Genomic DNA, 27805 nt, shown 5'->3' on the forward strand with positions numbered 1-27805 from the left:
ATTTTGGGGCAGCAGTAGCTCAGACCGTTGGGACCTGAGCTGGGAATGGACCAAGAATGGAGCGTGGACTGGAGAGGTGCCATTTCACCTACTGGGCACTGCCGATGTGCCCTTAAGCAAGGCACATAACCCCAAACTGCTCTGGGCACTTCATCAAGGGGCAGCCCCCTGGCTCTGATAACTCTCTATTAATGCATGTATGCTGTATGTGTGTATTTCAGGCCTGTGTGTGTGTAACATGAAACCTTTTTATACAGTCTATGCGTGAAACGTGAACCTCTATTAAAAAACTAAAGGAATGCTTTCTACTTTCTTATTTTGTGGTCTCTTCCTTCTACTGACACTGATGTAATCAATGTCTTTTGTAGGTTCTAACATTTATTTGATTATAGGTGGCAACGTTAACATAAACATGTTCCCAAAATTATAAACTACTTCACCAACGAATTAAAAGAAATATCTTGCATGTGCATCTTTTGATCCTTTTAGCAACCTGAAACAACTGAACTGCTTTATTGTACTTACTGTATACTACACTATACGTACAGTATACAAACTGTTTACAAGGTAAATAAGTAAAAGTAAGTCTATTTTTTTAGTAAAATAAAAGAAACAATCATATTTTCCATTGGAAGCATTTTTAAAAAGACTACAGTCATGCTAGCTTCTCTGTGAGGTTGACGGCTACTGTGCTACTTTGTGCTAAATGCTAACATGGTCACAATGACATGTCAGTTTTCTGTTTGTTTACAAAGTTCACCATCTTAGTTTTGCATGTTAGCATGCTAACATTAAACAAAGTACAAAGTAGAGGTGAGACATCAGTTTGTGCAGAAATCTGTTAGACAAATATGTTTTTTACCCGATGACGGCGTTATGTGGAAAGTTAACGGATCACCAAAGTTAGTACAATTCATCCTGAGAGGGACATCAGTAATGACTCTGAATCTGAGTGTCAGATATGTTGTGTGTAGATACACAGACAAACAAATAACTTTATTGAAACATTTGAAAAACAACTTTACATTATATGCAACATGATTTATGGAATGTAATTTAAGTCAATATTAAATAAATAAATAAATATGGCTATGAAATAAACGCTCAAAACAAGGCAATAAAGGAATATAGGCTATATATATATATATATATATATATATATATATATATATATATACCTTTATATATATGTAAATGTAAATAGATTTGTCATCATAGTTAAATGTTCTCTGTGTAACTTTCATAAACTCTTGTTATTAGCGACACCTGTGGCCTTTCTTGAATCCTATTTACACGCCTCATTCATTTGAATGTAAGAAATTTAAGTTATAAAATAAAAGCCCCCTGAATTAAACAGAACTACTCCTTTGAAAAATGTAATAAAGAATAGAAACCTATCTATCTATAAATTGAACTATGTTGACTCATTTATATATGTATTGCCTCAATGGTTTATTTCACAGCATACTTTTTCATAGGCATATTTATTTATGTATATATTTATATGTATGTATTTATTTATTTTGTTAAATGACAATCCCAAGTTTTTCACATAGAGTAGATAAATTCTGAGATTTTAAAATACACATGCTTTGCAATACCCGGAGAGATCCAACACATGCATAAACATGTGTCTTTACAGTGTAGCTGCAGCACTGGGGGTCACAGGCCGGATGATGAGGGTGAGCTCCAGAGGCACAGGAGGAGGGACGTATCTCTCTTCCCTGAGCAGCCGCAGTAACAAGTCCTCAGTGTCCTGTGGCCAGCGGTAAACACGTGTGTTCTGAAGCCAACATGGGACGTGCTTCTGTAACCAGTGTGCATATACATGTTGAAAGATTTAAGGCAGAGAAATGGTGGGAAAAACATTGAACTTTAAGTCATTTAAGAAAAATCCTTTCAGACCTGGGAGGCATTTAGGAAGAGAAGCGGTATGAATCTGAAATTCAAGCTGCCTTCCTGGATGAATTCATTCTGCATCTGGCAAAATTAGATTTAACATTTAAGTACCAATTAACAATTATTCCCAGAATTATGTCTCATTTAAACAAGTATATGGTCTCACCATGGAGTGAATATATCTAGTGTGTAGACCATGGCTATCAACTATGGATCCTTCAATGTCCGCCTTGTACTTTGGACTGATGGCAATGATGATCACAGTTGATGGCTGTTAAAAAAACACACATTTTAGACACAGTGACCGCCTGAAAATACAACTTCAACAGACATAAAACATGGAATATCCAAGTACAAAGTCACATTAAGTCTGATTTTGTCTTCTTTGTTACTTAGACTGATTATGTATAATACTACTTACAAATATTTTATGTGACAAGAGCAAAATGTACATGGAATCTGATCCAATCAGGTTTCAACTATGGCTAAAACTTACATCTTTCAGGTGACTGTCCACCCACATGTTGATGTCCATGCTTCTGATGGGGTTGTCAAATATGTCAATCTGGGAAATAAAATGCAGTTGTCAATTAAATATATTTTTTTATTATTTAAATCTGGCCTTTGAGTGGAGAGGTAGTAGCTTACAGCTGCTCGAAAACCTTGCTTTGTGAGGAACTCAACAAAGGGGACTATCTCTGAGGAAACGTCTGAAGAATAAGTTATAAAAACGTTTCCTGAGAAGAGAAGAGAAGAGAAGAGAAGAGAAGAGAAGAGATAAAAAAAATCCAAATGAATCTCAGAATAAATGCTTTTGCAGTTTGAAACACATGTACGCTGTAGTACAATGCAATAAAAGAGTCCCACATACTACCTTAGCTAAACCTGTGTATGTTATTTTTGTTTAAATATTACATTTTTCGTGAGACTATACTGGTACGTTTGGAAGATGCTCTTTTTTATTTTGTCCCATGACCCCATAGAGAATCTCTGGAAAATCCTCGGCAACAAAGTAATGGCTAAGAAACCCACTACAGTTACCGAAGTGTGGAAGAAACTGAAGAAGAATGAACCAAGATCAAACCAGACCAACCACGTGCTGAAGTCATTTAAAGCTGTGGCCTCTACACTTCCTGTTCTTTTCAACCCTAAGAAAACATTGTTTAAATCTTCTCTTCTGTAGCTCAGTCCATAGGTGACTTGGCTAGGAACCGTAGGGTTGCTGGTTCGAGTCTCTGTGTGGACCATATGTGGAGCGGGACTGGTGGCTGGAGAGGTGCAAGTTCATCGCCTGGGCACTGCCAAGGTTGCTGTTGAGCAAGGCACCGAACCCCCAACTGCTCGGGGCGCCGGTCACTGGCAGCCCCCTCGCTCTAACATCTCTCCTTAATTGCATGTATAGGTCCTGTCTGAGTGTGTGTGAATTTCAGGCCTGTGTGTGTAACATGATTAATAATAAGAGGGAAAAAAATTAAATTTCCCCGTTGCGGGATCAATAAAGTAATTCTTCTTCTGTTCTCTAATTCTGCTCACTGTTTTTTTTTTTACCAAATAAAGGTTTTTGTTGAAGTGCCTTGGTTATTTAAAAAAACATGCTAGTACAGCAGTGGTATAGCCACAGCGGATATTGTATCAAATTCCCAACAGTAAAAAATAACAATATTTTAGAATAAATCAAGTACTTTGTTCACTAAGTTTGATCTCCAGTGTATAAACCACAAACTACAGCCTCAGAAATAAAATAAAAAGCCAATTCCAAAAGATAAAACCAGTAAGATAGTATCCTGGGTAACACCTTTATAAAACGCATAAAACTCAAAGTGACTCACGGCACTCGTCGGGCAGACTGATGGTTCTTCTTTTCTCATGTGGATGTGAGACAGACGCCTCTGCTCCTGATGAGCTCAGGTTCATCACACTGACCTGTGACCAGCCCTCTACAGGGGGGACGGAGAACTGTGGCACGTTCACCGAGACACTTCCCTGAGCCACGCTGTCATGCATGAAGTTACAATGAAGTGGCTGCCTGAAGCAGTTAGAAAGAAAAACAAAAACAAGTTGAATCGTGAAGGGTCTGTAATATGCAAAGTAGTTGCGACACCTGGTACACTGCATTTTTCCACAAACATTCTGATTTCGGAGGAATTTTGTGGCTTTTTGTAAGGTTACAAAGGAAGCGCTTGTCTGCTACCTGTCTGTATTTCAAAATTATGTTTTTACCAGTTTTGGGAGTTATCCCAGGGTCTTCTGTGCCGACAAGGAGCAGAGTGGTGACTTGGCTGAGGAGGGTGTCTGTTGACTGGACTGAGGTTGCACTGTCCTTCTCCTGCAGAGTGATAATACCTGACATCTCTAGTATGATGAAGGTCTGTAAAGTTTAAGCACACGAAGAAGGCAGAAAAGGCTTAAATAAGATGGGCTTAGGAGAAGGAGGATGTCAGCTAAATGAGTATCATGTTTCTGTGTTGTTTACACAATAAAAATACAACTGCTGCTTATGACCGTGCTGGAAAGTAACTAAACATGTGCCAGTTAATTGTATTTTACATGAGCACTTCCAGCATTTTCTGGAACTTCATTTCAGAGAGTTCAGAGCGAAATATTATACTTTTCATATCATACTTTTCACTGCATTTTTTTTTATAGCATTGTTATAGATAGAAATACACAACAGTATATTAAGTAGTTAAAATTTGCTTTACCTCAAAAGACTATAACAATAAAGTGCTGCTTACATTTTTGTACCCATAATTATAATAATAATAATAATAATAATAATAATAATAATAATAATAATAATAACAGATATGGGATTATTAAGACCAATACTGGTACTGATTTAAGAGGGTGAACATTCCCTGATTACTGATATAAAGAAAAAATATTGAGCTGGAATGAAAATAGACATTTTCTATGTGGATTTTGCACCAATATGACTCTGCAAAGGTGCACCGAGGGCTGCACATAACTCTATTAAATAATATTTAACATTATTATATATTACATTGTCAACCATTTCTAAATAAACACAATGAACACTGAGAAAATAAAGATCAAATACAAATAAATTAAAAAGCTACATGAATGTCATTGTAAGTATCGGTTAGCCCATTTATATATAGTTGCTTAACTTAAACTAAGTTAATTTAAAACATGAATAGCTATACCGCATTTCTAAATCACCTCAAGCATTGTTTTCTGCATCATATGTTGTGTAAAAAAGGTTTTCATACCAGTGCATATCAGAAAACCTATACACTGATACCGATAGATGCGGATACGTCTGTGATATCTGATGAAATGGGCTGCAAAGAGGCCATTCTGATGCATTATAAGTTTCACTTTTAATACTGTGAGTAGATGCAGATACTACTTCTGCATTTCAACGAGATACAAAAAAGATCAGAATACTTGACAGTGGCATCAATTTGTTTCTTCTTCTTCTTCTTCAAGCAGACTGCATATTTATCCTATTTGCCATTTATTTTCAGTGAAAATAATTCCAGTATAATTAATAGATGTTTTCTTACTGTAGTCGTGCATGTAGTGGTGAGGAGGTGGGAGGGTTCTGTGTTGCCACTCGTCATCAGATCTTAGGGGCAAAGGAGACTCGAGGTCCTCCTCATCGCTCTGTAGCTGAGAACTGTATTCATCCTCGCCTCTGAAAATAATTTGAAATACGATACATTATTTGATCCCGAATGAACCTTGAGGGGAATTGAACTCCATTCTTTGACTGATTTCCCTAAGACCAACATGAGTCACCTAGTTGTGTCTTTGTCTGCAGGTATCGCTGATCCACGTCGGTTAGGTCCACAGTCCCAGCAGCAGCACTGTCCCCTCATGTCAGCCTCCCTGGTCTCAGCAGGATGAGGGTGGTGATGATGGAGATTCATCCTGGCAGGAATCGCTCTACTATCCTCTGTCTCTCTGTGCTGCATCAGCTCTAAATGCTGCTCACCAGCTGACTGACTCCTAACATCTTGGTTCACTTGTCCGACTCTACACGACGTTGTTGGGCAGAAATAATCTGCAGTCGTGGAACAGGGTTGTATGAATCTATCAGGATGTGGATGAGCATGAAATATTTGGTTTACTGTGACTTCAGGGCTTAACTGTCGAGGGGAATTATCTGACTTATTTGTGGTGGAAAGCCCTTTTAGTTCTGGCACATGTTCAGATTTCTTCATCTTAACCAGGTTACTTCAGCATAGTCCTGCAAGTTAAAGACACAATCAGTAAAAAGTTATGTTCACAAGTTAGAATAAAACACAGAACTGTAGGGAAGTCGGCAGTGTGATTGAAATATAGTCAAACGAATACACTATTTAAACTATTTAACATGCAGTTATTAAAATAAACATACCACAAGAAAACATATTCTTACATTAATGTCTTTTAAATGTACCAGGCCACTTGCTCTGAAAAGAAGGAGTAACAATAACATACCTGTTTCCTGCTGGATTCTTTACACTCCTGTGGGTGCAGAGGCTTGTGTGTGCTACAGCCTGCTATATGCAAATACTTGAAGCTTCAGCTGCAGCCAATCAGAGACTAGAATTGAATGTTCATGTTGCTAAGCCAGATTGACCAAAGACTGGCTGAGGAGGAGTACATTCAAAAGTAGAGTCTTATTCTTTACTCCTCGAAAAAGTTGTGTTGAATATGATTTACTTAGGAATATCATTCAGTTTAAGGAGTAACAATAAAACGGGAGCTATAATACGTCAAGGCTAAACTCTCATTTGATTTGAACGAGGCTGTATTCAAACTAAACTCCACGTTAACTCTTTCACTCTTTCAGTCAGAACAGAAATTCCAAACAATCATGAAATCATATAATAACCCCAAATTAAACAGGTATTAAATTCAAGATTGCTCCACTATCCCGTTGGTGGGTGGAAGTGATTTGCATGTTTCCTGAGTTCAGTCATGTTGTCTATTTGTCAAGTTTAGCCTGAGGAGAAAAAAACCCACAAAGACTCAATAACTCTCACAGACATCACAGCCATTCCAGCACGTCTTTACACAACAGTGATGGATTTGTGCCGTCACGTTCCCCCCGGTGCTGCATTGTCTCTGGAGAACGTTAGCGATCAGGTAACCTTAAAAACCAGTCACTGACACGCGTTCAGTGTTGATCGTTTCAAAATGGTGAGCCCACAGGACGATGATGGCAAGATTATTTATTTCAAAACCAGATGTGTACAAGTAACAGACAGAGACAATAAATAATGCAGACACCGAAAAACATGTTCTGTATATCTACTGAATTAGGGCAAACTCACTGTGACAGCTTAACTTAAATACGCACAAGAATGGTGTATATTGTCCTGGAATGCACACAGAGAGACATTTGACAATTGAGGATGATAAAACGTTTTCCAGAGCTGCAGATTAATTAAAAAACCCACAGAATTATGTAATCTCAGCGACACATAAGTCTGGCCAAAATGTTTAGCAAAAAAAAAAACACACACAGTGAAATACACATGTTTGGTCTTGTAAACATGTTATTTCAAGATACACATTATGGAGGGACAAACACAGGTCACTTCCTTCATTCAAATTATGTTAAGTGGCAGTTTGTTTGTATGTTTGGCTGCTGAAGCGAAAAAGGACAAGAAATCTTACACAGCCTGCTGCCATACAATAATGCAACATACATTTTAAAATATTGCCAGTATAATAAGCGGTCAGCTGAACAACGCTTGCAGTTGGAGAGGAAGTTAGCCTCCTTTTCAACTACAAGAAGCTGAACTAAAAGTCACTTTAAGCCAAAAGGAATCATTGGCTGAAGCTGAAATGCGATGAATGCACTTATTATTAGTGCAGATGCCATACAAGTTTGGTTGGAAGAGTCCATGATGCACAACGTTAGTGTGTAGAAAGCATGAAGGCATTCCCTTACATTATAAGAATATTACTAAACATGAAAAGGCAAAAACAGGTGTTATAGTACATCTAAGTTCCTTGAGAAGAGGAGAGCATCGTTATATTCGCCTCATAAAAAAAGGTCAGTGGTCTCCCAGAAAACTTTCTGAGATGCTCCGGTCCAACATGTCTTACTATTACCATTCCTACAATTAATATGTCATGATTTGTTACCGGCTGTGAGCCTCACACGTTTTTTCTTTTCTTTCTACGAGCGGTCGATTTTAAATAACTTCCAGGTTTAAAAAAAAAATGAAAAAAAATCCACACATTCCCAAAATGTGATATAAAATGAAAAAAAAGAAAAATTAAGTAAACAAGCACTTTATATTTACACTACATACAAGTTACACAACACGACTCATCTTGTTCATTCATGGCAGTCATTTTTAACCCCTCAGTCATCTCAGCACCCCCCCCCCCCTCCCATCTCCAAAACATCTTTTGATTTGATCGTCAGTCTGCTGTTAGAGCAGCAGCCATCCTTGTTTGTATGAAGCCTGGAAGTCAAGAAGAAAGTCAATGAGCTTTGAATAGTGACAGCCACAGGATGAGAGAAAATGAGAGTCTGGCTCCCTCTGGTGGAAAGCTGGCGAAATGACATGAGATGAGGGCATCGGGGTTCAGAGATTATCCCCCGGCTGGTACTGAGGCTCAGTGGCAGTGAAGTAGTCCTCCAAAAAGGCCTGCAGGTACTCGAATGTGGGCCTCTCTTCAGGGTCTTTCTTCCAGCACTGCACCATGAGCTCGTGCAGGGACGAGGGGCAGTCCTGCGGGCAGGGCATCCGGTAGCCTCGCTCCACCTGCTCCAGCACTTCACGGTTGTTCATGCCTAAAGAAGAACACAGAGAAATTAAGTCAAATATGGCTAAAAAAATACAATCCTGTGTGACTTTACAGATATAATATGTAACTTTTTTGCATTCAAATGTCCAAAAGTGACTGCTATACAGTATATATATATTATATTGTTGTGCACTTAGAAAATCCGAAATGTTTTCTACATTGTTCAAACCCAGAGAAATCTCTCATTTTATTCAAGGTGACGGTCCGTTACATTGGGTCACCTGTAAATGCCGTCGTATTCCCTTTACGCATGCGTCAGCGTTGTGGTTGTCTGTCAGAAGCTGTCTTAAATTTACTTTTCATCCAGTTTTAGACCACCATTTTTACAATGCACTTCTTGTTTTAAACTTTTATATTGATGAAGGACTTAAGTCATCCGACATCTGGATCTTAAATTATGAGAGAAACAAGCTGGGAAAAGACGAGCAGCAGCTCGACTCGCTGCCCCTCCAGGACATCCTGTGTCTGCAGAACAGCATCGGAGAAGCACTGACTTTTAACTTGAAACTGTTTTATTCACCTGGTCCGGATTATTTATAGAGGAGGGGACCTTTGACTCCTGGTATAATCATCTTAAATGATGAACTCTGAAGGAATCCTAACTGGGAGAAGCTGACTGCAATGACAACAATGGTGGTGAGGACAACTCCCCGAGCTCATGCTTCACTTCAAGATGTCACCAAACTCAGCCTTTGTTATCGTTTTGATTGAGAGGCAGAAAATTACATATTGTGCATTTATATGCCTCCTTCATGAGCTCTAGTATTAGAAATAGCACAATAGACAACAGCGGAAAGAATAACTGAATGCACATAACCAAAACAATCAAAGCTCAAATTTAATTACAATAATTAAATTAATTAATTAAAGCTTTAGAATATTTTAGCAACTTACGGTATACTTAATAATAGAATGAACTCAAAAATGAGTCTAAAAAGAAGTAAGTAGAGCCCGACTAAACTTGGATTTTTGAGGCAGATAGATACTGACTAAAATCTGCTGTTAATACAGTGATATAAATGGGTTTTTCCCCTATTAAACACATAATATAAAGATTCTCAGTGACTCCCCTATCATACATAACATTCATCATACATAATTCACTTTCATTTCTCTGAAATGTACCGTTCTTGTTCTAATGTTACTTACGCAAAATATGTCATTCTATAGTATTCTATTTTATTTATTTCTATTAGTGAGTTGCTTTCTGGAGCAAGGCACAACAGCCTATCACTTGTGTGAGGAATAAACATGGTTTCATCTGATTTAAGTTTTGTTTTATATGTGCTAGGGCTCCTTTTATAAATAGTTTGGTGAAAGCACTCATTTCCCAGCATTGCTCAACGCAACTTCCACCGAAGAGAGGCTTAATCATCCAGAGAGTGTGTGTGCAGGGTCAGATTTGAAGACAGTGCTTAAACTGTAGAGGTTTATGAAAAATAGCTACACATATACAGTAATAAGAGTAGTTATTTTCCAGCGACACTATTAGGCTTATAACAGTTTCAATAGTTCTTTCCAGTTATTCTGTAACTCATGTAAATGCCGAAGATATAATATCAAACTGTGTATAGCAGATAACACATTTCACAGTCTTCTGGGAACATTGCTCTGCATAATGCACAATGAAATGTACATTATGCAACATGCTGCTCTTTTTTTAGCCTGGCTAATGTCTCAGCAGACTCAAATGCTCTCACACACTCTGCATTAATCAAATATGAGCAATCATCTGGAGCTGAGAAGTGATTACATAATCTGCAGAGCTGCACACTCTCACCTGGGTAGGGCACTCTGCCCTTGGTCACCAGCTCCGTCAGCAGGATGCCAAAAGACCACACGTCCGACTTGATGGCGAATTTACCGTAGAGTGCAGCCTCAGGAGCAGTCCATTTAATCGGAAACTTTGCACCTAAAAAGAAAAAGTTCAGATTTGTGATTTATTGAACTGTTAAATGTTCTCAAACTGATGCAACAGTTGGTGTTATTTCACTGTTGCAATTCCAGCAGAAATACAGAGAGAAATAAAGCGACAACCTTTACCAAAGCCTAAGGAATAAGTAGGTCAGTATCCTCTGTAAGAATATTTTTTCTTCATCTGTGATTTCATTAGTACAGAGACATGAGGACATGATAACATCCCACCAGGGAAAAACGGAACAATTCCATTATCTCTCTCCATCTCGGTTTGCACTTGGCCCAAAGTCGAACAAGTAAATATTTAAATCGTTAACAAATGAGTGACTGAACATGTTGACGGAGTGACTAACAGAGTCTGGAAGTCTTCCTGGTGTAGTTCATGTCTGCCAAAACAATCAGGGGTGAACAACGTTTGAGTGATTCAGGGGAAGGGCCACTTTACTCCTCATCCTTCCAGTGAGGCCCTGGATATTTGGGTATAAAGCGCTCTGTCTCAAATCCTGCGCTCTTGTATAAGTGTGATATTTTGCTGTCTCTGTGCCATATGCAACAACCACATGTGTTTCTGTTTTCCACTGGTGTCCCCAAGAAAAACAAATCCTGCTCATTTACTGTATTCTGAAAAGAAGGTGTGTGCCTATGTGTGTAAAATGTATCTTGGAATTAACTAAATGGAATAAGTCATCTGCCAGCCCGCCGTCTTTTTTCCTCTGACGCTGAGGTTTTTCAGAATATGCTGTGGTTTTCGGACTGAGAGAATATGACAGGATAGATACACAAGTCACAAGTAAATCTCTATTCCAAATTAACAAAATATACATTTCCAGACTGCGACCAGGACAATAAACATGGTCTCTGGTTGCTGCAGCTGTTTGTAGGTTCAAACTTAGCATAGTCAGCCTATGAGAGAAGTGCTTACTGAGTGAAAATTTACACATCACAAAATTAAAACACAAATTTAAAACGCTACAAAACTACCTCCTAAGTAGAGATCAATTGTGTAACTTAATATAAAAAAATATATACATATAAAAGAAGTATGTATTATGGTTGACACATTTGACCTGACACTGTTTAACAGCGTCACCTCAGTTGTTGATATTATGGCAAATTAGCAACATTAAAACTATGCCGAATTAGCTATTAGCGCTTATTGTGTTAAACGTGCCCATGAATGTATCACTGGATTACTTTATACTCAAGAAAACCCAAAAACTTGATGATTCTCAGGCAAGCTCTGTAAGAGGAGCATAAGGAGCACCTTTTTTCAATGATTTTTAGGCAGATTTATGGAGTACAGTGCAAGTCACGGTATCTTAAAACATGTGTATTATGTTTGTGTTTTCAGACTTGAGTTACGACTCTTGAGAAGGAGTGCAGTGTGTTTTAAAATGAATTGCCACCATGCTAACCTCCTTAGACACACACTCCTCCACGTATGCAATACATTTATCCTATTAGACATTTGTATGAAAAGTTGTCAAAAGTAGCGTAGGAATTCTCAAGCTATGGCCAAAAATGCATTTTGTGAAGTAACAGTGACCTCGATCTTTGATCCCGAAAATCTAAAGTGGACATTTGTGGCAAATATGAAGAAAATCCCTCAGGGTATTCCCTCAAGGTGGCCTTCTGAAACAGTTATTTTTGGAAGTTACCTCACAGCTACAATGACTTCCTGTTTAGGTATTTGATTGCTTTTTATTGGACTGTGCTACAGAGGTTTCCTAGCAACTGATCTACACATCAACACAACTTTAGTCTCTATAAGCTAAAACAACAACAACAACAACAACCCCATTTAGTAAATCACTAGTTTGAAACTGGAAAGTAGTTGTTTAGGAGGGATTTAGTGATGGATTAACCAAAAGCTGGTGCAACCCAGCCAAGTACTCCTACCTTGTCTTGCTGTGTATTCATTGTCCTCAATGAGCCTGGCCAGACCAAAGTCAGCAATCTTACACACCAGGCTTTCTCCGACTAGGATGTTAGCAGAGCGCAGGTCTCTGTGGATGTAGTTCATTCTCTCAATGTATGCCATGCCTGCTGCCACCTGGGAAATTGAGTCATATTTTTCCAGTGAACATCACATCACTGAACAGTTTCAAGGTGATTAAATCTGTGCTAAGCAAGATTTGCACGTAGATCAACAGCTTTTTTGTTATGAGCCTTAAAAAAGCGGGGCTGCAATAGAGGATATCTTTAAACTGCAAACCCACTGATTTGTTAAATAAACTCCAGTTTGAGGTATGATTTTTTTATCAACTCACAGGAAGTTACAGCTTCAAAATAGAATAACTGCAGCGACTGAGTGCTCCAATGGTAATGCTAAATCACTAACATTAGATACTCATAAAATGATCACAGACCAGCCAGGCTGATAAGTAACAATGTGTTAAGTTCAAGTTTTTTGAAATGCTATGTTACACTGTAAACACCGAGCTCAAGTCAATTAATTGGTAACAGCTGGAGATGATTACAGTGAATAAAGCTTTTGGAAGAGCTCTCTTTCAGAGCGCTCTGGTAACAAATCCACAGTGTACAGCATCAAGCTTTAACATCATTTTCAGCAGCCTACCTGAGCTGCCATGTCCACTAGATTTGGCAGTTTGAGGCTTCGCCCTTCTCCATCTTTGAGGAAGTCAAGCAAACTCCCTACAAAAACAGATGAAAAATGAGTTAGGATCTGTTTTCTCATACTGTCTTCAGATGCTAGACCTTAACTCAGATTTGGATTAAAACTGAAGCAAAACATTGCAGCTAATGTGACATCAATTCTGGGATTCCTGCCACACGATACTCTTGGCTCAGACTTTTATTATTGCTGTGGTAACTGAAGATCTCTGTTTTTGAACAAAATCCCTTCTAACAACCCCAAGTTGTGTTTGTATCACTGTAATAAATTGTGTTTGTGACAGTATAGCAACGTGGGCCTGCTATGAAGTAGGACACATACTGTACTGTCCATGCCGATGCATCAATTATGCACACACTGTGTAGGTGTATGCACAAATGCATGTATGTAATATTCATAGTGTCTTTTTAAGTGTCGGTTTAAAATAGCGTCTACCTTTGCACATGTACTCAGTGACGATATAGATGGGTTCTTCGGACACCACGGCGTAGAGCTGCACCAACTTGTCGTGTCGGAGCTTCTTCATGATTTGAGCCTCCTCTAGGAAGGACTCGGGCGACATGGTGCCGGGCTTCAGAGTCTTCACCGCCACCTTGGTGGTGCCGTTCCACGTGCCTGGGGATTAAAACAAAAAAGAGGGTGTTCAAGGGTAATTCCCCAGGAGGTGAGTGACTGGAAATGCAGGAGTATTTCATTTTCAGTGGAAGATATTTACCCATTTGAAAAAACTTATTACAGTCTTAGTCTTATTATAGTCTTAATAAAATGTAAAAGGTATGGAAGAACATAACCGTATTAAAGTAATGTGCGTCTACTGAAGTTACCCATCAGTTACCTTGAGATTTTTATTGCCTTTTTAGGTTTAAGAGCAAATAACTGGCAACAAATAGTGGGCTGAAGGTCGCTGAGTACAAAACTTAGTAAAGTATAGTGCGTTGCAGCAGTTAACGATCATAAAAATACAATAAAGATCTATAAAAACATCAATACCATAGACAAATAAATGAAGACTGACTATGATCCCAGTTTATCCGACCCTCTTTTCAAAACTATCTCAACAAAATTTTCCAACCACAGTTCAAAAAAACCATCTACCTAACTAGAAATGATAAACCCCAACATTAAGTAACATAATTCTTTAGTTTTCTGTACTTACATTTAGCTTTAACTTTTATCCCTATTTTAAGGTTAATCCTTGTTTGTGGTGCCAACATGTTCAGACACACATGGGACATTTCACGACCCAATGTGGGACAAATTAAGTTTTAATGGACCCATCTAATATAAAACAGCATAAGCCTGAACTGAGTCTAGATAAGCCATGTCACAGATACCTAATTAGAACAAAAAACAAACACCATATACACAAAGTCGAAGTCAAAAAGGCCCGTACAGATCCTGAATCCAAGCAGAAAAAATGGGCAACTGTCCAACTGTCCTGAGACTCAACAGAGATGAAAATTCCTGAATGAAATCACAGAAAGCAAACACTCCTCCCTGTGTGTAAATTACTGTAGCAGGGTGTTAGTTTGGAATGATCCAACACATGCAGCATGTTTCCCAACACTGTTCACAGCTGTCCAAAATCTTCATTCGTGCCAAACGTGGACGCCAAAAAAGATACGCACCCATCCAGACCTCTCCGAACTGGCCGTTGCCGAGGCGTTTGATGAGCTGCAGCGACTCCCGCGGGATCTCCCACACGTCTTTGGTTTTGACGGACAGGTCAGTCAGACGAGGCATGCCTTTGTGGCACGGTACGATCAGTCTGCAGCACAGCCCCGCAGCCCTGGCTGGATCAACCACGCAGTTTGAATTTTAAATAAAGTAGTATGAAACCACATGACTTTTTAATTTTAAGGAAGGGAAATTAGACACAGATCTATCATGACAGAGAGTTTTTTGTACATCCCCCCCATAACTGTGTTACCAGAGTAGTGCTGCACTAGCTGCTGGAGTGTCTCAAACTGGGCTCTGGTGGTGATGTAGTAGCCTCCGCTGTCCAGTTTGCGGATCTTATAGTGTTTGACGTGGTCTCCCTTGACATCATCCCAGTCCTGGATGGACAGAGAGTAGGCCCCTGGAACAGAGACAACACAATGATTAAGAAAGGATCAAGTAGACTAAAAGCAAAACGACTTAACCTAGTTTTAACGAGTGTGTATACGGACATTATACAAAAGATTAAAGGCATCAAATATGGAGCAACTGCGTACATTAGTTAATGAGGTGATGTGAAACTGAAGTTTGTCTATGAATAAACTGATACTACTGCCACGTAAACAGTTACGTAAAGCATTCCTAAATAGGTTTTCATTCTTAAACACTTCTGTCTGTTTCCTGGAGGATAAAAGCATCCAACATGTCAGCATGTTATATGTGGCTCCCTCAGAGTACCTTTGGTTGTTTCACTCTCACGGATGAGGAAAGTGCCTCTGGCGTTGCCGTTGGAGAGCAGTTGCCTCTCTGCATCCTTTCGGCCTAATTTACCAAAATACCAGCTGCGGGGAAAAAAAAGAAGGCATCAAACTATGTAGTGAAATATTTGCCTTGAACATTTAAAAATATACCTTGTCTTTTAATCCTAATGTACGTGCCACTGTGCCATGGTTAACAAATGAGATGAGATGAGCTCTCGAATATTTATGATATGCTCTCCGCTGATGAAGCTGCCTTGTGTGCTTCTATAAAAAGATAAAGTTTTACTTACTCCTCAGCTTGGATCGAGTCCACCGGAGCGACGTAATTGCTGGGAATGTAACCAGTTCCACCTGTAGTGAGAGAACGAGCTTCCCACCAGTCGCCCTCACTAGGGAGAGAAGGATAGCGAGAGATGGAGGATGGAGGCAGGTTGGAATAAACAAATAAAACATTTACACATCAGATGCTGGATGGATCAGATTTATTGGCTGTCTTGTCTCTGAGAGCTGAGGAAAGAGCACATAAAAAACAAACTTCAAAACAAGTTGTTTTTCTAGTGCGTAGGCCCCTGAAGCTTCAGTGAATCATCTCTTTAAAGTTCGGCTGAAATCTCATGTAGTCATCTCTTATGTTGGTCGAAATGTGTCACTTGTAGTTTTTCTAAAGACCGGGATATGGTTTGGTTTAGATTCATGATTCGACACAACAACATTTCTCAGATGTCAGTCAACCGCTGCATGCACTGTAACCATCATAAGCCGGGTCGGATCTATAACAGTTAGAACCGCTTGCTCTGTTTGTGCCAGTGAAACAGCAGTTCAGTCCAAACGCAGCATTCAGAATTCACTACGGGCAAAAATCTGAATGTGGGGAAAACACAACCGCCACCCTTCATGCTGTCATGCAAATGTTTCCACACTTACGTGCTGTTGAGGATCTGGAATCTCTCCCCCTTTCTGAAGCTGAGGTCATCCTCGGTCCTGGCTTCGTAGTCGTAAAGAGCCACAAACAGAGTCACCCCTGCAGGACAAAGAAAAAGTGACATGCGGTGGTTAGAGTAAGTAGAGGGGAGCTGTGTGGATGAAGCGTTATGATGGGGTTCCTGTTGTGGTTTTATTGTTGGGTTCGTTCATCTGTCTCACACACTGGCTGCTGGTTGCTGCAGCTTTTATTTTAACTTCACATTCTCACAATTTAATTATTTTGACATACAGTACATGTAAATTATATACAAGACATCATTAAGACCTAGAAATCTTCCGGATCATTTTATGTCTTATTTTCAAACTAATTCACTTAAAGCAATTCTTTCCTTTCTGGCATTTTGACACATTTATTTTATATTCTTAAAATGCTCCTAATAGGGTATGGCACACTTAAATGTAAAAGACATCCACCAGGTGTTCCACCAATTTGCCGATGTTCCTGTCTGTCATCCGTCACCTTTGTTTCATTTGAGCTGCTCATGCTACGTTCAAGCACCATGAGAAGTCCGAAGTTTCAGACCTCCAATAAGGAAAAGTGCACTGGCATGCCTGTCAAAGTGGAACCTCCTACAAGGGGTAGATCGATGTCCCCCGAATTGCATTCCAGTGCACTTTGCGTAGTTGGAGGTCCGAAACTTCTGACTTCCCATGGCACTTGAACGCAGCATCTCTCTATCAATGCATGCGTCAGTAGAGGAGGGTGCTTCAGAGGTCAGGCAGGGGGAATAGGGTGGGACTTTCGAGGGAAGCGCTGAGTGCTCTAACTGAGAAATGCAGGAAAGGTAAGAATTGCTTCAACCTCCTACAGAACACACCCATTACATTTTTTTACATTACCAGATTGGGCATTTGAGCTGTGTTCAAGAGGTGTCAGAATAATCGGAAAAATGAGCCCCCGACTGGGAAAAACCCCCCTGCATTAACATTGTAAGATAGGACACACCTTGGCGGAGGTCTGCGCTCTCCGAGTGCTATTTTATTGATTTTAAAGCTGTATTCATCAATGGTATCAACAATGCATCCAATAACTAGGTGGAATGTGAAAACAGTTCCTCATCCACAGAGTGTTATCACCCGACTCTGTTCTCCTCGGCTCCACAAATCATTTTAGATTCTTTTAGCTAATAGTTTTGATTTTACAGCCGGCGTTATTTTTGAAGAATTGTTTGTGGCAACAGTTGTTTTCAATGAAAAAGCTCACTGTACGCTAAATGCTCAACAACAAATGACAGTGGAACATACTGGAGCATTAAGCAGCTGAAGAGCCTGATATTTCCCTCAGTTTGGGGGGGATGAATATAGGGCTGAACAATTAATCAGAATTTTATTGAAATCGCAGGAGGTAAAATATGTGTAAAAGGCTAAAATATGAATTTAGTATTGTGGTGCTGCAGAGATGTCTCTCTCAAGTCGTATTAAAAATCATAATGATTTAGAAAATTAAGAAAATCACACAATGATCACTTTAGTATGTTTCACTGAAAATTAATAGAATGGTGCAAAAATAATAATTCCCTCCAATATTATGAATCATATAACAATTGCAGAAATATATATTCTTTCGCTAGCGTTCGGCGCTCGACAAAAACAGAGCAAAATGTAGTTAAAATGAGAGCAAACATTGAGTTTACATTTGTCATGTGGCCTTAATCTGCTCAATGTGTCAATTAGCAACTGTTAGCTTAGAGACATTCACTTATAAACTAATAGCATGCCAATAATGCCAACACCTTTTTAGTGACTAATATGAATGAAAAGGCCGCTAATCAACACAATCACCAGGAAATATCAGAGACCTACTCACCTTCTTTGTCTAAAAAAACCTGTCATACAACTGGAACAGGTAAATAAAGTGAAACCGCACTCACGTGTCAATTACTGGAAATTATAGAAACTAAAACAACATGTGCAGCCTAAACCCATAATAAACAACACATTTTCGCTGGTTTAACAGGTTTAACATGCAAATAAATAGAACTCCTCATTTTGCATACAAATTAACAGAAGTCTGACTTTAAGCCTCATCAGACAGAGCCTCCTGTAGGAACAGTTCATGCTGCCAGGGTCTAGATTAGGGAGGCCAATCAAATTTATCTGATGTGACTTGGAACGGCCCTGGAGTCCCTGTATCTCTTAATAAGCCTGAAACTGTAAAATGATTTCATTTTCTGATTTGATCTGAATCGTTCCTGGACAGTCTGAGCTACGATGCATCAAATAAAACCCTGCATGTTTCCCTGTCACTGCAGGGACCTCTGAAAGACACTTTACAACGACCAAAAACCTTCACAGGGGGTTAGATGAGGTTTCTGCTCTACTCTGTCCGAGCTGAGGTTTTTTTTCTCATTACAATCTGAGATGTGAATGTTTGTTAGTGCTGCTCCTCCTGGAATAATTTCTTATTCATACAAGCTGCTGGTGCTGACTCCATAGATATAAAGTGTTTATTTTTTGCTTAGGAAGAAAAAAAACCTCAGAGTAGACATGCTGTTAATTTATGCATCACACTTCATATGTATCTTTAATATCTTGAGTGAGAGAATGTACGGTATGTACATCTCCACTATTCCGTACAATGTCTGATCTTTATGGTCATGAAATGTGCTTCACAGAGCACCGGGGATAATTTAGGTCACTCTGTTTTCCATTAACTTTCAACCGGAGGACACTCATGAAACAGAAATGTGAATTTATCACAACAGTATCAGCACACACAAGAAGAATCCCAAACTGTGTTTACGAGGAATAGAGGAGGAAAAAGAATAATCCCACAGCTGAAATTTCCAACTTTGATCAAGTTTGAGAGCATTTGAGAGCGAAAACTTGATACCAGACTAATGATGTATGCCGCTCAGTTAACATAGAAGACATTAGCCTTCTTTTATTGAATAATGGACGAGGGCAAGACAGTGAGTGGTCTTCAGATAAGTTTACAACTTAGACTGATGTTTTATTCCTCTTTTAATTGCTCCGTTTGAAATTGAGACTCCATTTAATGACAGCTACATACTTCACAATTACAACGTGACCCTGTCTTAAAGGAACAGCTCGACATCTTGAGAAAAAAAACCCCAGCTGAGTTGAATGAGGAGACGTTCAATACCACTCTTATGTGTGTAAAGTAAACATGAAGCTGCTGCCAGCCCCTGGTTAGCTCAGCTTAGCATAAAGACTGGAAATGGGGTGAAATAGATAGCCTGGTTCTATTTCACCCCATATTATTTAATTTGTATTATTTTAGTGTTTTAAAGAGAGTTTTAGTGTTACATGGTGGTCTAAACACGTTGACGGAGGATTTTCCATTGTGGCAATAATGTTAAAGAGGTGCAGTTGGAAAAAGTATCACAAAATATTATTTTTTAAAACGTCCACAATCAGCCAAACCCTAGCAGCTGCCTTTCATTTGGAACGTCTTACGCACATTCACAGACAAATTTAAAAAGAGCTCCTTCAACCTCACCTGTTCCGCCCCGAGACCGAAGCGTCCCAGACTGCGAGGACGTGTGGACTCCTCCGAACACAGTCACCCCCTGCGTGGCGCCGCTGTGGAAGTTGTTGTAGTTGGGGATGGTGGTGACCCCGAAGCTGGGGTAGTGCTGCGGCGTGGGGTCCGACCCATAGCGGTACCCCGAGTTGTGTGAGAGGCTGGTCTCCCGGTCATCAGTGAGTTTTGCTGCTTCTTTATCCTTACATTGGACACAGCCCATTCTCTACTTTCTGTGGGTGGAGAGAGACACACAGATGAAATTAGAACGTGGGTGAAATAATAGCTCAAAAGCCGTCTCCTTTGGGGAAATTATGATTCAATATTCCATTATTTCAGAGCTTCCTCCGAGAGTTACAGAGAGCCTTGTGAAAAATCTAGACTGAAATTAAACATGATACTTTAAACTCCATTACTAATCGTACTTAGCAACATAATGTGTGTTGCAGTGCATGCATAATGTGATCACTGTTGTAAATATGTGCACAGATAAGATACTTGACATCCAGCTTAACCTACACTATAAAATCATTTAACAGCACTACTTATCATGGTTTACTTTTCCGTCTCATTGCACGACCACATGTGTAAGAAGAATTTATACCCAGCCGTTGCATTTACAAGCTGGCATGCACTTTGTTTTTGTTTTCTTTACAAGTCCCCCCCCCCCCCCCCCACACACACACACACATACACAAACACACACACAAACACACACACATGTATAGATTCAGTTAAAATGCACAGAGAGGCCCTTAAGAGCAAACCGCACCCCGACTGTACACTGAGTCTCATGAGGGGGGATGGCCTCACTAAAGCAAAGCTAAACCAGTTTCTGTAATGAGTGAGGCAATCTGCTTTACCAATTAAAAATGGCCTTACCGTCTCTAAAGACCCAGTTAAACTAATGCACATTTGGGCTCACTGTGCCCTCCTTTAAGCCCTGCAAGCTCATGAAGCCACGGCTTTGGAAGAGACCGCACTGACAGCACTGTTGTCTTTCATCAGCACTAGCGGCCAGCTGACTTTGGAGACAGCTAATTGGAAACACACTTGTTTACAGTCGCTGTGGATGGAGGGGGGGTGGGGGTGGGGGGTGCTATAGGGGCAAACGCCAGTCCGGCAGGAGATGGAAAAGGAGGGGGAACCATCGCCCTGCTCTTCACTTAAGCTAAAAGATTCAGATCCACATTAAAAGCACAGTTGGTGGACGCACAGGTGGTGCCTCGTTTCTGTCTAGAGTAATTTATACAACACAGAGAAGGATCATCTTATGAAAAATGTTTCTGGTAAACATACAGACAAAAAATAAGGTCAGAATATGTAATATAAAAATAACCAGTAGCATCAGTAGGAATGTGTGAAGGTGTAGTAGTCTGACTGCAACAAATGTAGACTGCCGTTGCGCAAAGGATTGTGATTGGTTTAAAGAAATACCTACAACTGGTTCTAGGTACTAGTACTAGTTGTGAACATTTCCTGGTTTTCTTAAGTGTTCTAGTGAACTAAATATTCTTCACTTCTGGACTATTGGGCAGATTTCTCTGGGAACTTGTGATGGGCATTTTGTTTTGTTGCTATATCTGACATTTTATAGATTTTATTTGTAGCTAACCAAGAAAATGTTCCAGTCAGAAGTATGTCCTGAAGGACACCGGAGCTCAATGGTTACAAGGAAAGCTACAGAGTATACGACCAAACTCCTTCAGGCCTGTTTTACATTTACTAGCCAGAAACCTGAATGCCTACAGAAGAAGAAAGTGCAAACAGATGTGTCACTTGATGTGCACTTTGAGCACTACAACATGGTACATGCAAAGTGTACAGTACAGTATGTAGTTTGAAGGGTAAAAACTTTAGTTTGTATTAGTATTTCACTTTTATAAAAGCACAGAATACTTAAGACGCATTTATCATGCCAGGAAGTCCATGATGCTTTTTTACTATCTGTGGACTTGATGCATGTGGCTGCAGCAATAAGAAATAAATACTTTGTGATGCAAACAAGTATCTCTCTACAGTGTTACCTGCTGCCCACAGGTACATGGAAGTATAAAATACATGCCTACCAAATACAGTATTCACCTCCCTCCTGTGCACAACAGTTCCAGTTTCTCCAGTCCTATATTTGCTCCACACTGCTTAACTAAGAGATGAACAGAGCCACTGCAGAGAGAAGGGGAATCGTGGTGATTCATTACTGCCAATAAAAACCCATAAAATACCCCGAAGTAGAAACAAGCCCAGCGGTAGCATCACAGTATAAGTCCAAAGACCACAGACTGAAATATAAGCAGGAGGAGGACTGCTGATCATCCGGTAATGCTTACAATAACAAATAATCTTCATAGAAATGTATCTAAATCTCCTTACTTCTGGTATTTAAAGCACCCCTCTCTACAGTAATACATGTATATTAAAAGTGAAAATCCACCTTAAAATGCCTGTTAAGCCTACAATTTCCATTTAGGGGGGCAAAGCACTCCAGTAGAAATGAGAAAGTAAAGTCTGTTCTTTAATATAACGTCAATGTGACGAGCTGTCAAACTATTTGCAAAAAATAACAAACAGATCCCCAGTCCAGACCAGCTTCTTGCTCAATGACAACAAGGTTAGTAACATATTAAAATCTTTGACAGCTTTGACCGAGAATTGCACAAGCATGGAAATATTAACTCAACGGACAGGGACACAAACACAAATGTTTTATGGTGGATTTTCTGTTGAACCGCAGTGATTGAAATGGAAATAGCACTGAATCTCCTCCTGGAGGGATCAGCGTAAATGAGGGGAGATCTCACATCGCCGGGCCGCCTGTGGGGATAATGAAATTCTTCCTGCTCTTGAAATAAAAATGACCAGCAGGGACTACCATAGCTTTAACATATCTGTAACCATTCTTCTGCACAGAAACCAGGCCATCTTGTACTGTTTATATACATATGTTCCCTCTGCTGTGCTGTTTTTCTTTTCTTTTTTTGCAGTGTTCGCTTAGTAAACATTTGCACATGAATCATATCTGTGCGCACTTTGTGATGTGACTCAAGTTGCTGGAATTTAGGAGGATACAAATCCACCATCTTTGGATATAAGAAACAGAATTGTATATTCATCAAGTCTAGCTCAAGTGCGTTTGACAGCGGCAGGCAGATTTATAATATAATAAGAGTTTCACACGCATCCATCACTAGCTTTCAGAGCCAAAGGACGACAACTCTGTTATTCAATTACACGCACGAATTGACACTGTGGATCATATCAAAATGTCAAAACAAAGCTCTGCAACATAGAGATTTTAGGTGTGTTTCAGGGATACAGATAGACACACTGCTCCATGTCCAACAGCGACACAACCCCCCCTCCTAAAAAAAAGCAGATGATGGCATTGCAGCCACAGGGCTTGTTCCTTTCCGTGGCACAGCCTGGGTATCGCATGACCACCTCAGCCTGCAAAAAAACACTCATCACGCTATTTTCGGACCCAAATGAACAGCTCGCCTCCGATAGGACCACACTGGCGTGATAAGGACTGTCCAATGGGACAGGATCGTAGCTGTGTTGTAACAGTTAATGGCAAAAAGGTAGACGTGGGAGAGTGGGAGGACTTGACTTTCACACGAGGCAGACAGAGCTGTCATATTAGGACTCCTCATCTTGATTGGCTCAAGATGTGGTCTGAAAATTTAACTTTGTTGTCTGGCCAAATGTGTTGAACAGAGTTTGTCAAAACTGACGCTAGATTCCTTCACACCAGGAAGTGAGGAATGTAAAGATGCCAATATAATGTGAACACAAAGTAACAGGACAGGGACAGTGCTACTGGCAGTCACAGCTGCCGGGCTCAACTGGAAATTAATTTCCCAAAGTAATGCTTTTGTTTTGATGCAGTACGGGTATAAGTGTTAATCATCTGTAGTAACACAGAAAGCTGGGGGCCATAATGAGATACTCGGCCATTTATAGTGAAGCTGAGAGATCAATATACTAAATTAAAAAGGACAGACATGTCAGGGTCACGTCAGCTTGGCTGATGGATTACACAGGCGACAGTCAGGCCTGAGAAACAGACATATGCGCAGCCTAAAAAAACAATAGTGTAGACTGAAATAATAGGAAAAAGGAGTACTGTATACATCTTTAGACTCTTTCTTGTATGTAAAATATACAATTTTTCCTCTGGTGATCAATAAAGTAAGTGGATTTTTGGGGAGTTTTCAAGCCTTTATTGAGTAGGATAGACAGGAAATGGGGTGAGAGAGACGGGGAGACATGCACCAAAGGGCCACAGGTCGGAGTCGAACCCACAGCGACTGCCTCAAGGACCTTCAGCCTCTTTACATGGGGCGGCTGCTCTAACTACTTAGTCATCGGCCATCCCAATCAGTAAATCTTTCTTTTTTCCTTAGCTTGAAAAATGCCCGAACACAGGAACTGGTTATCTAGAAAAGTTCAGAACAACGATAGGCTCATGTTTGAAATTTGACTTACAAACTATATGCTCTCAAATTGTCATTACATCCAAGAATGCCTTCATTATTTAACTCTGATAATAAATTAGCAAATCTCTCCAGAATACAATCGTTTTGCAATTCAACGGCAGCTTTTAACAAGAGCGCTCTGTTTCAATTTGAAGTGTGGGGTCCCTTTCTACTCATTGACATGGCACAAAACAAGGTCAAACCTCCCACACCCCTCCTACTGAAGCCGCACTCGCACAGACCCGATTCAACTCCGTGATGCGACTTTCTGCTCATTCAACAAAGAAATGACAAACAAGTTGATCATTTTCTGTCGTGTGCCATTTGAACGCATACGAAACTCGTGGTGCATTTTGCTGGATTTGGTACAACCTTGACAATCTCCTCCTTATGGCTGCCATTCTCTGAATAGTTACAATATTTGCTTGTGTCGGACAACTGAGTCAATTCACTGTATCAACAACAAGACAATGGCCACATTTACTCTGCGACAAGATTACCAGCACAATGAAACACACTGTTAAGGCTTTTAAAGCATTCTTGTCGTACTGAATGAACAGAGCTGTTTATAAAACCCACAGCTGAGCTTCATGGTATGTACGTGTGGGTTATGCCTTAACTGTGTTTTCTGGTGACAGTGTTCACAGTTGAGTGTGTTGAGTCATGTTGTTAGATCACTGAGCCCATTGTAAATGCCCATTCAGTCAGTGACAGTTGTGCCTAGTAGATGAATATTCAGCAAACGGGAGAAAAGGGCAAATCAGAAAAACAGGAACAATATTACTCAGATTCTTGCTGCTTCTGCCTGTCACTTTAAACAGTTCTTTCCAGATGTCGTGCCAGTGGAGGGCAATGGTCGATGTAAGAATCCACTGGAAATAATGATGTGGTGGGTCTGCAGCAATGGAGGCTGGAAGTTTTCTGGCAGAACTGAATAACACTTGAGTTGATAGAAAAGCCAGAAGGTGCACGAACGCTGCATGAAGAGCTGCAACGATGAGTTGATGATTAGCAGATCAATAAAACGTCAACAGGCAACAATATTTTCAGAAGTCATTAAAAATCTCTGGCGCTTGTTGCTCCAATGTGAGGATTTTCTCTGTTTTATGGCATTTTAAACTGAATCTATATATGATTAATCGATTACTCGATTATTTTTTTTTCACAACTTCCTGAACCCTTCGGTATAAAACTGAATATCTTTAGGGTTTGGATTGTTGGTCACATAAAACAAGACTTTTTTAAAATGTCAGCTGGGACTTTTACGTCTGATGAATGTTTTGAACCAAACGATTATATGATTAATCAATTACTCGGTAAAATATAAAAAAAACATCACAACTTCCTGAACCCTTCGGTGGAGTCTTCAAATGAGTTGTTTTGTCAACAGTTCCAAATCCTCAAGATATTTTGTTTCCAGTCATGTCAAAGTAAAGCAAAAGCTTCACCAGTTTCGAAAACCGTTCATTCGTTTTCTGTATATCAACGAATCAATCAACTCATCATTGTAGCAGCTCTAAATGAAAATAATCATTATAGCCGCAGCCCTCTGCTGTATGTGTGACATTTATTGACTGACGTGAAAGCAGTCAAACAACATGGATATCCTGCAAATGAAATACATTTCGCTTTAACCAAAGTAACCAATTAACCCCTTACTGGGCTAAATATGTCACCTTTGTGAAGACATACTTTTCATTTGAACCTAACAATCAAAGTCACAAGTAGCAGCTCATGTGCCAGTGTGTGTGATAAGTAGGTTAAACTGTATGGACAGAGAGGGCCTGAGGGGGGAATGTACATGGTCTATGATTAACCATAATATGCAACTCCTTTTATTCAAAAATACGCATCACGCACGTCAGTTCAGTCATTCATGTACCCAAGACATGCTGAATACTCGGAGCTTCAGGCGCAAACCAACACACAACTACTACCTAACTTATTGCACATGCATAAATAAAACCGAGCCTTTAGCTCCCAGCTACACTCTGCACTATATCATCCCCAATGTTTGCCAACAAGATGGATGGCTGCACCTCCAGACACATCTCATAACCCGATTAGGAGAGCTTTAATTGGATATTTAACAGGGTGGCAATGCAATTAGCTCAAACCATATGACGGTTATTTTGGGGTGAATCAATAGGAGGCTGTCTGCAGGCCATTGTGGCGTTCATCGTGTGTGTGAATGCCCTCAGTGGTCAGCTCTGCTCAGCTCTGCAGCGCATCCATCCCTGCTGCTGCTGCTGCTGCTGCTGTTGCTGCTGCAACACAAGAGCCCCCTCTCACAATCACAGCGCTGCAAAACATCACCCACAATTACGAGAGCACCACTCTCTTTGTTTTTACCCCCAACATAGTTGCCCATCAAATACATGCACCTCCATCTGCAGGATGACCGGAGAGAATATGCAACTGGCTTGATTGCAGAAACCCACAGTGTGTTATTTATTCCCTCTGCTCTCTCTCTCTCTCTCTCTCTCTCGCTCTCTCTCTTTCTCCGAGATGGATTCATCTCGCAGTCCACAGCGCAAAATAAGGGACGAGGCGGGTGCACCAATTGAAATTCAACACAGGAAAGAGGGAGGAAAAGCGTGCTTACCGCAGAAAAATCAGGTTAATCCATCGGTGTTTCCAGAGGGACGTTCGTGTGGGGGGAACCGCCGATGGTTTGCTACTCCCTGCGAGTGTTTTGTCCTCGCATTGAGAGAGAATAGCGGTGGGATACCCGACGCTGCCGAGCCAGGAGCTGCTGTCGCCGCCGTGCGTACAGAGGATGACGATGGCGACCAGCGGGGCAAGTTCACAACAATAACAAAGCCCACAGCTTCCGGTGGATCCTGTCAAAATAAAGTGTTTTCCCCCTCACGTCATTTCGAGGTGAAGACAAGAATAACGAGTCGTTTAAGTAAACAGAAATGAATCCTATGATTTTGATTCCACTAACATTGTATCGGTGTGATTATGTGAAGCCCGCCCAATGTATGTTTTCTAAAAAGGCTAGACTTTTGTGCTTTTATTTTGTACGTGCAAAAGCGGGTTTGTTTTCCGGTTTATCTCTTGACGTCTTGACGCAGCCGTGGTTACGCATACGGTTGTGATTGACGCGGCTTTCCTCCAATGGCAGACCGAGCTGCGATGCACAGTGGGACACCGCCTCGTTTGTGGGAAGACTGGAAAACACAACATGATTGGCAAATTG

At 40.2% G+C, this 27805-nt stretch overlaps 2 protein-coding genes across 2 annotated transcripts; both read right to left on the minus strand.

The window, feature by feature from the left end:
* Window positions 1-1636: 1636 nt before the first annotated feature.
* LOC310954880 (E3 ubiquitin ligase TRAF3IP2-like) lies at window positions 1637-3903 on the minus strand (the record flags this gene model as incomplete). Its single annotated transcript, XM_083924568.1, has 6 exons — window positions 1637-1807; window positions 1906-1980; window positions 2066-2170; window positions 2396-2464; window positions 2548-2636; window positions 3729-3903. The coding sequence occupies 6 exons, from the start codon at window positions 3901-3903 to the stop codon at window positions 1637-1639; spliced, it is 684 nt and encodes a 227-aa protein (XP_083780694.1).
* Window positions 3904-8337: 4434 nt separating this feature from the next.
* Window positions 8338-27344, minus strand: fyna (FYN proto-oncogene, Src family tyrosine kinase a). The gene is made up of 12 exons (XM_083924156.1): window positions 27206-27344; window positions 20099-20355; window positions 16576-16672; window positions 15942-16040; window positions 15629-15732; window positions 15162-15311; window positions 14860-15024; window positions 13667-13846; window positions 13175-13251; window positions 12496-12649; window positions 10460-10591; window positions 8338-8665 (listed from the first exon to the last, which is right to left on the minus strand). Exons 2-12 carry the CDS (start codon window positions 20343-20345, stop codon window positions 8457-8459), a joined length of 1614 nt encoding a protein of 537 aa, XP_083780282.1. The 5' UTR covers window positions 20346-20355; window positions 27206-27344; the 3' UTR covers window positions 8338-8456.
* Between the last annotated feature and the right edge of the window lie 461 nt (window positions 27345-27805).

Source organism: Echiichthys vipera, assembly GCF_963691815.1.
Source record: "Echiichthys vipera genome assembly, chromosome: 12".
Classification (NCBI taxonomy): domain Eukaryota; kingdom Metazoa; phylum Chordata; class Actinopteri; order Perciformes; family Trachinidae; genus Echiichthys; species Echiichthys vipera.

What these genes read in the sequence shown, in the direction of transcription:
- fyna (XM_083924156.1), bottom strand. Translation starts at nt 20,345, where the DNA reads ATGGGCTGTGTCCAATGTAAGGATAAAGAAGCAGCAAAACTCACTGAT. An exon ending in TGAGAGTGAAACAACCAAAG is followed by an intron (nt 15,312 to 15,628) that starts GTACTCTGAGGG and finishes TCTCTGTTCCAG; the next exon opens with GGGCCTACTCTCTGTCCATC. An exon ending in GTTCGGAGAGGTCTGGATGG is followed by an intron (nt 13,847 to 14,859) that starts GTGCGTATCTTT and finishes TTTAATCCCCAG; the next exon opens with GCACGTGGAACGGCACCACC.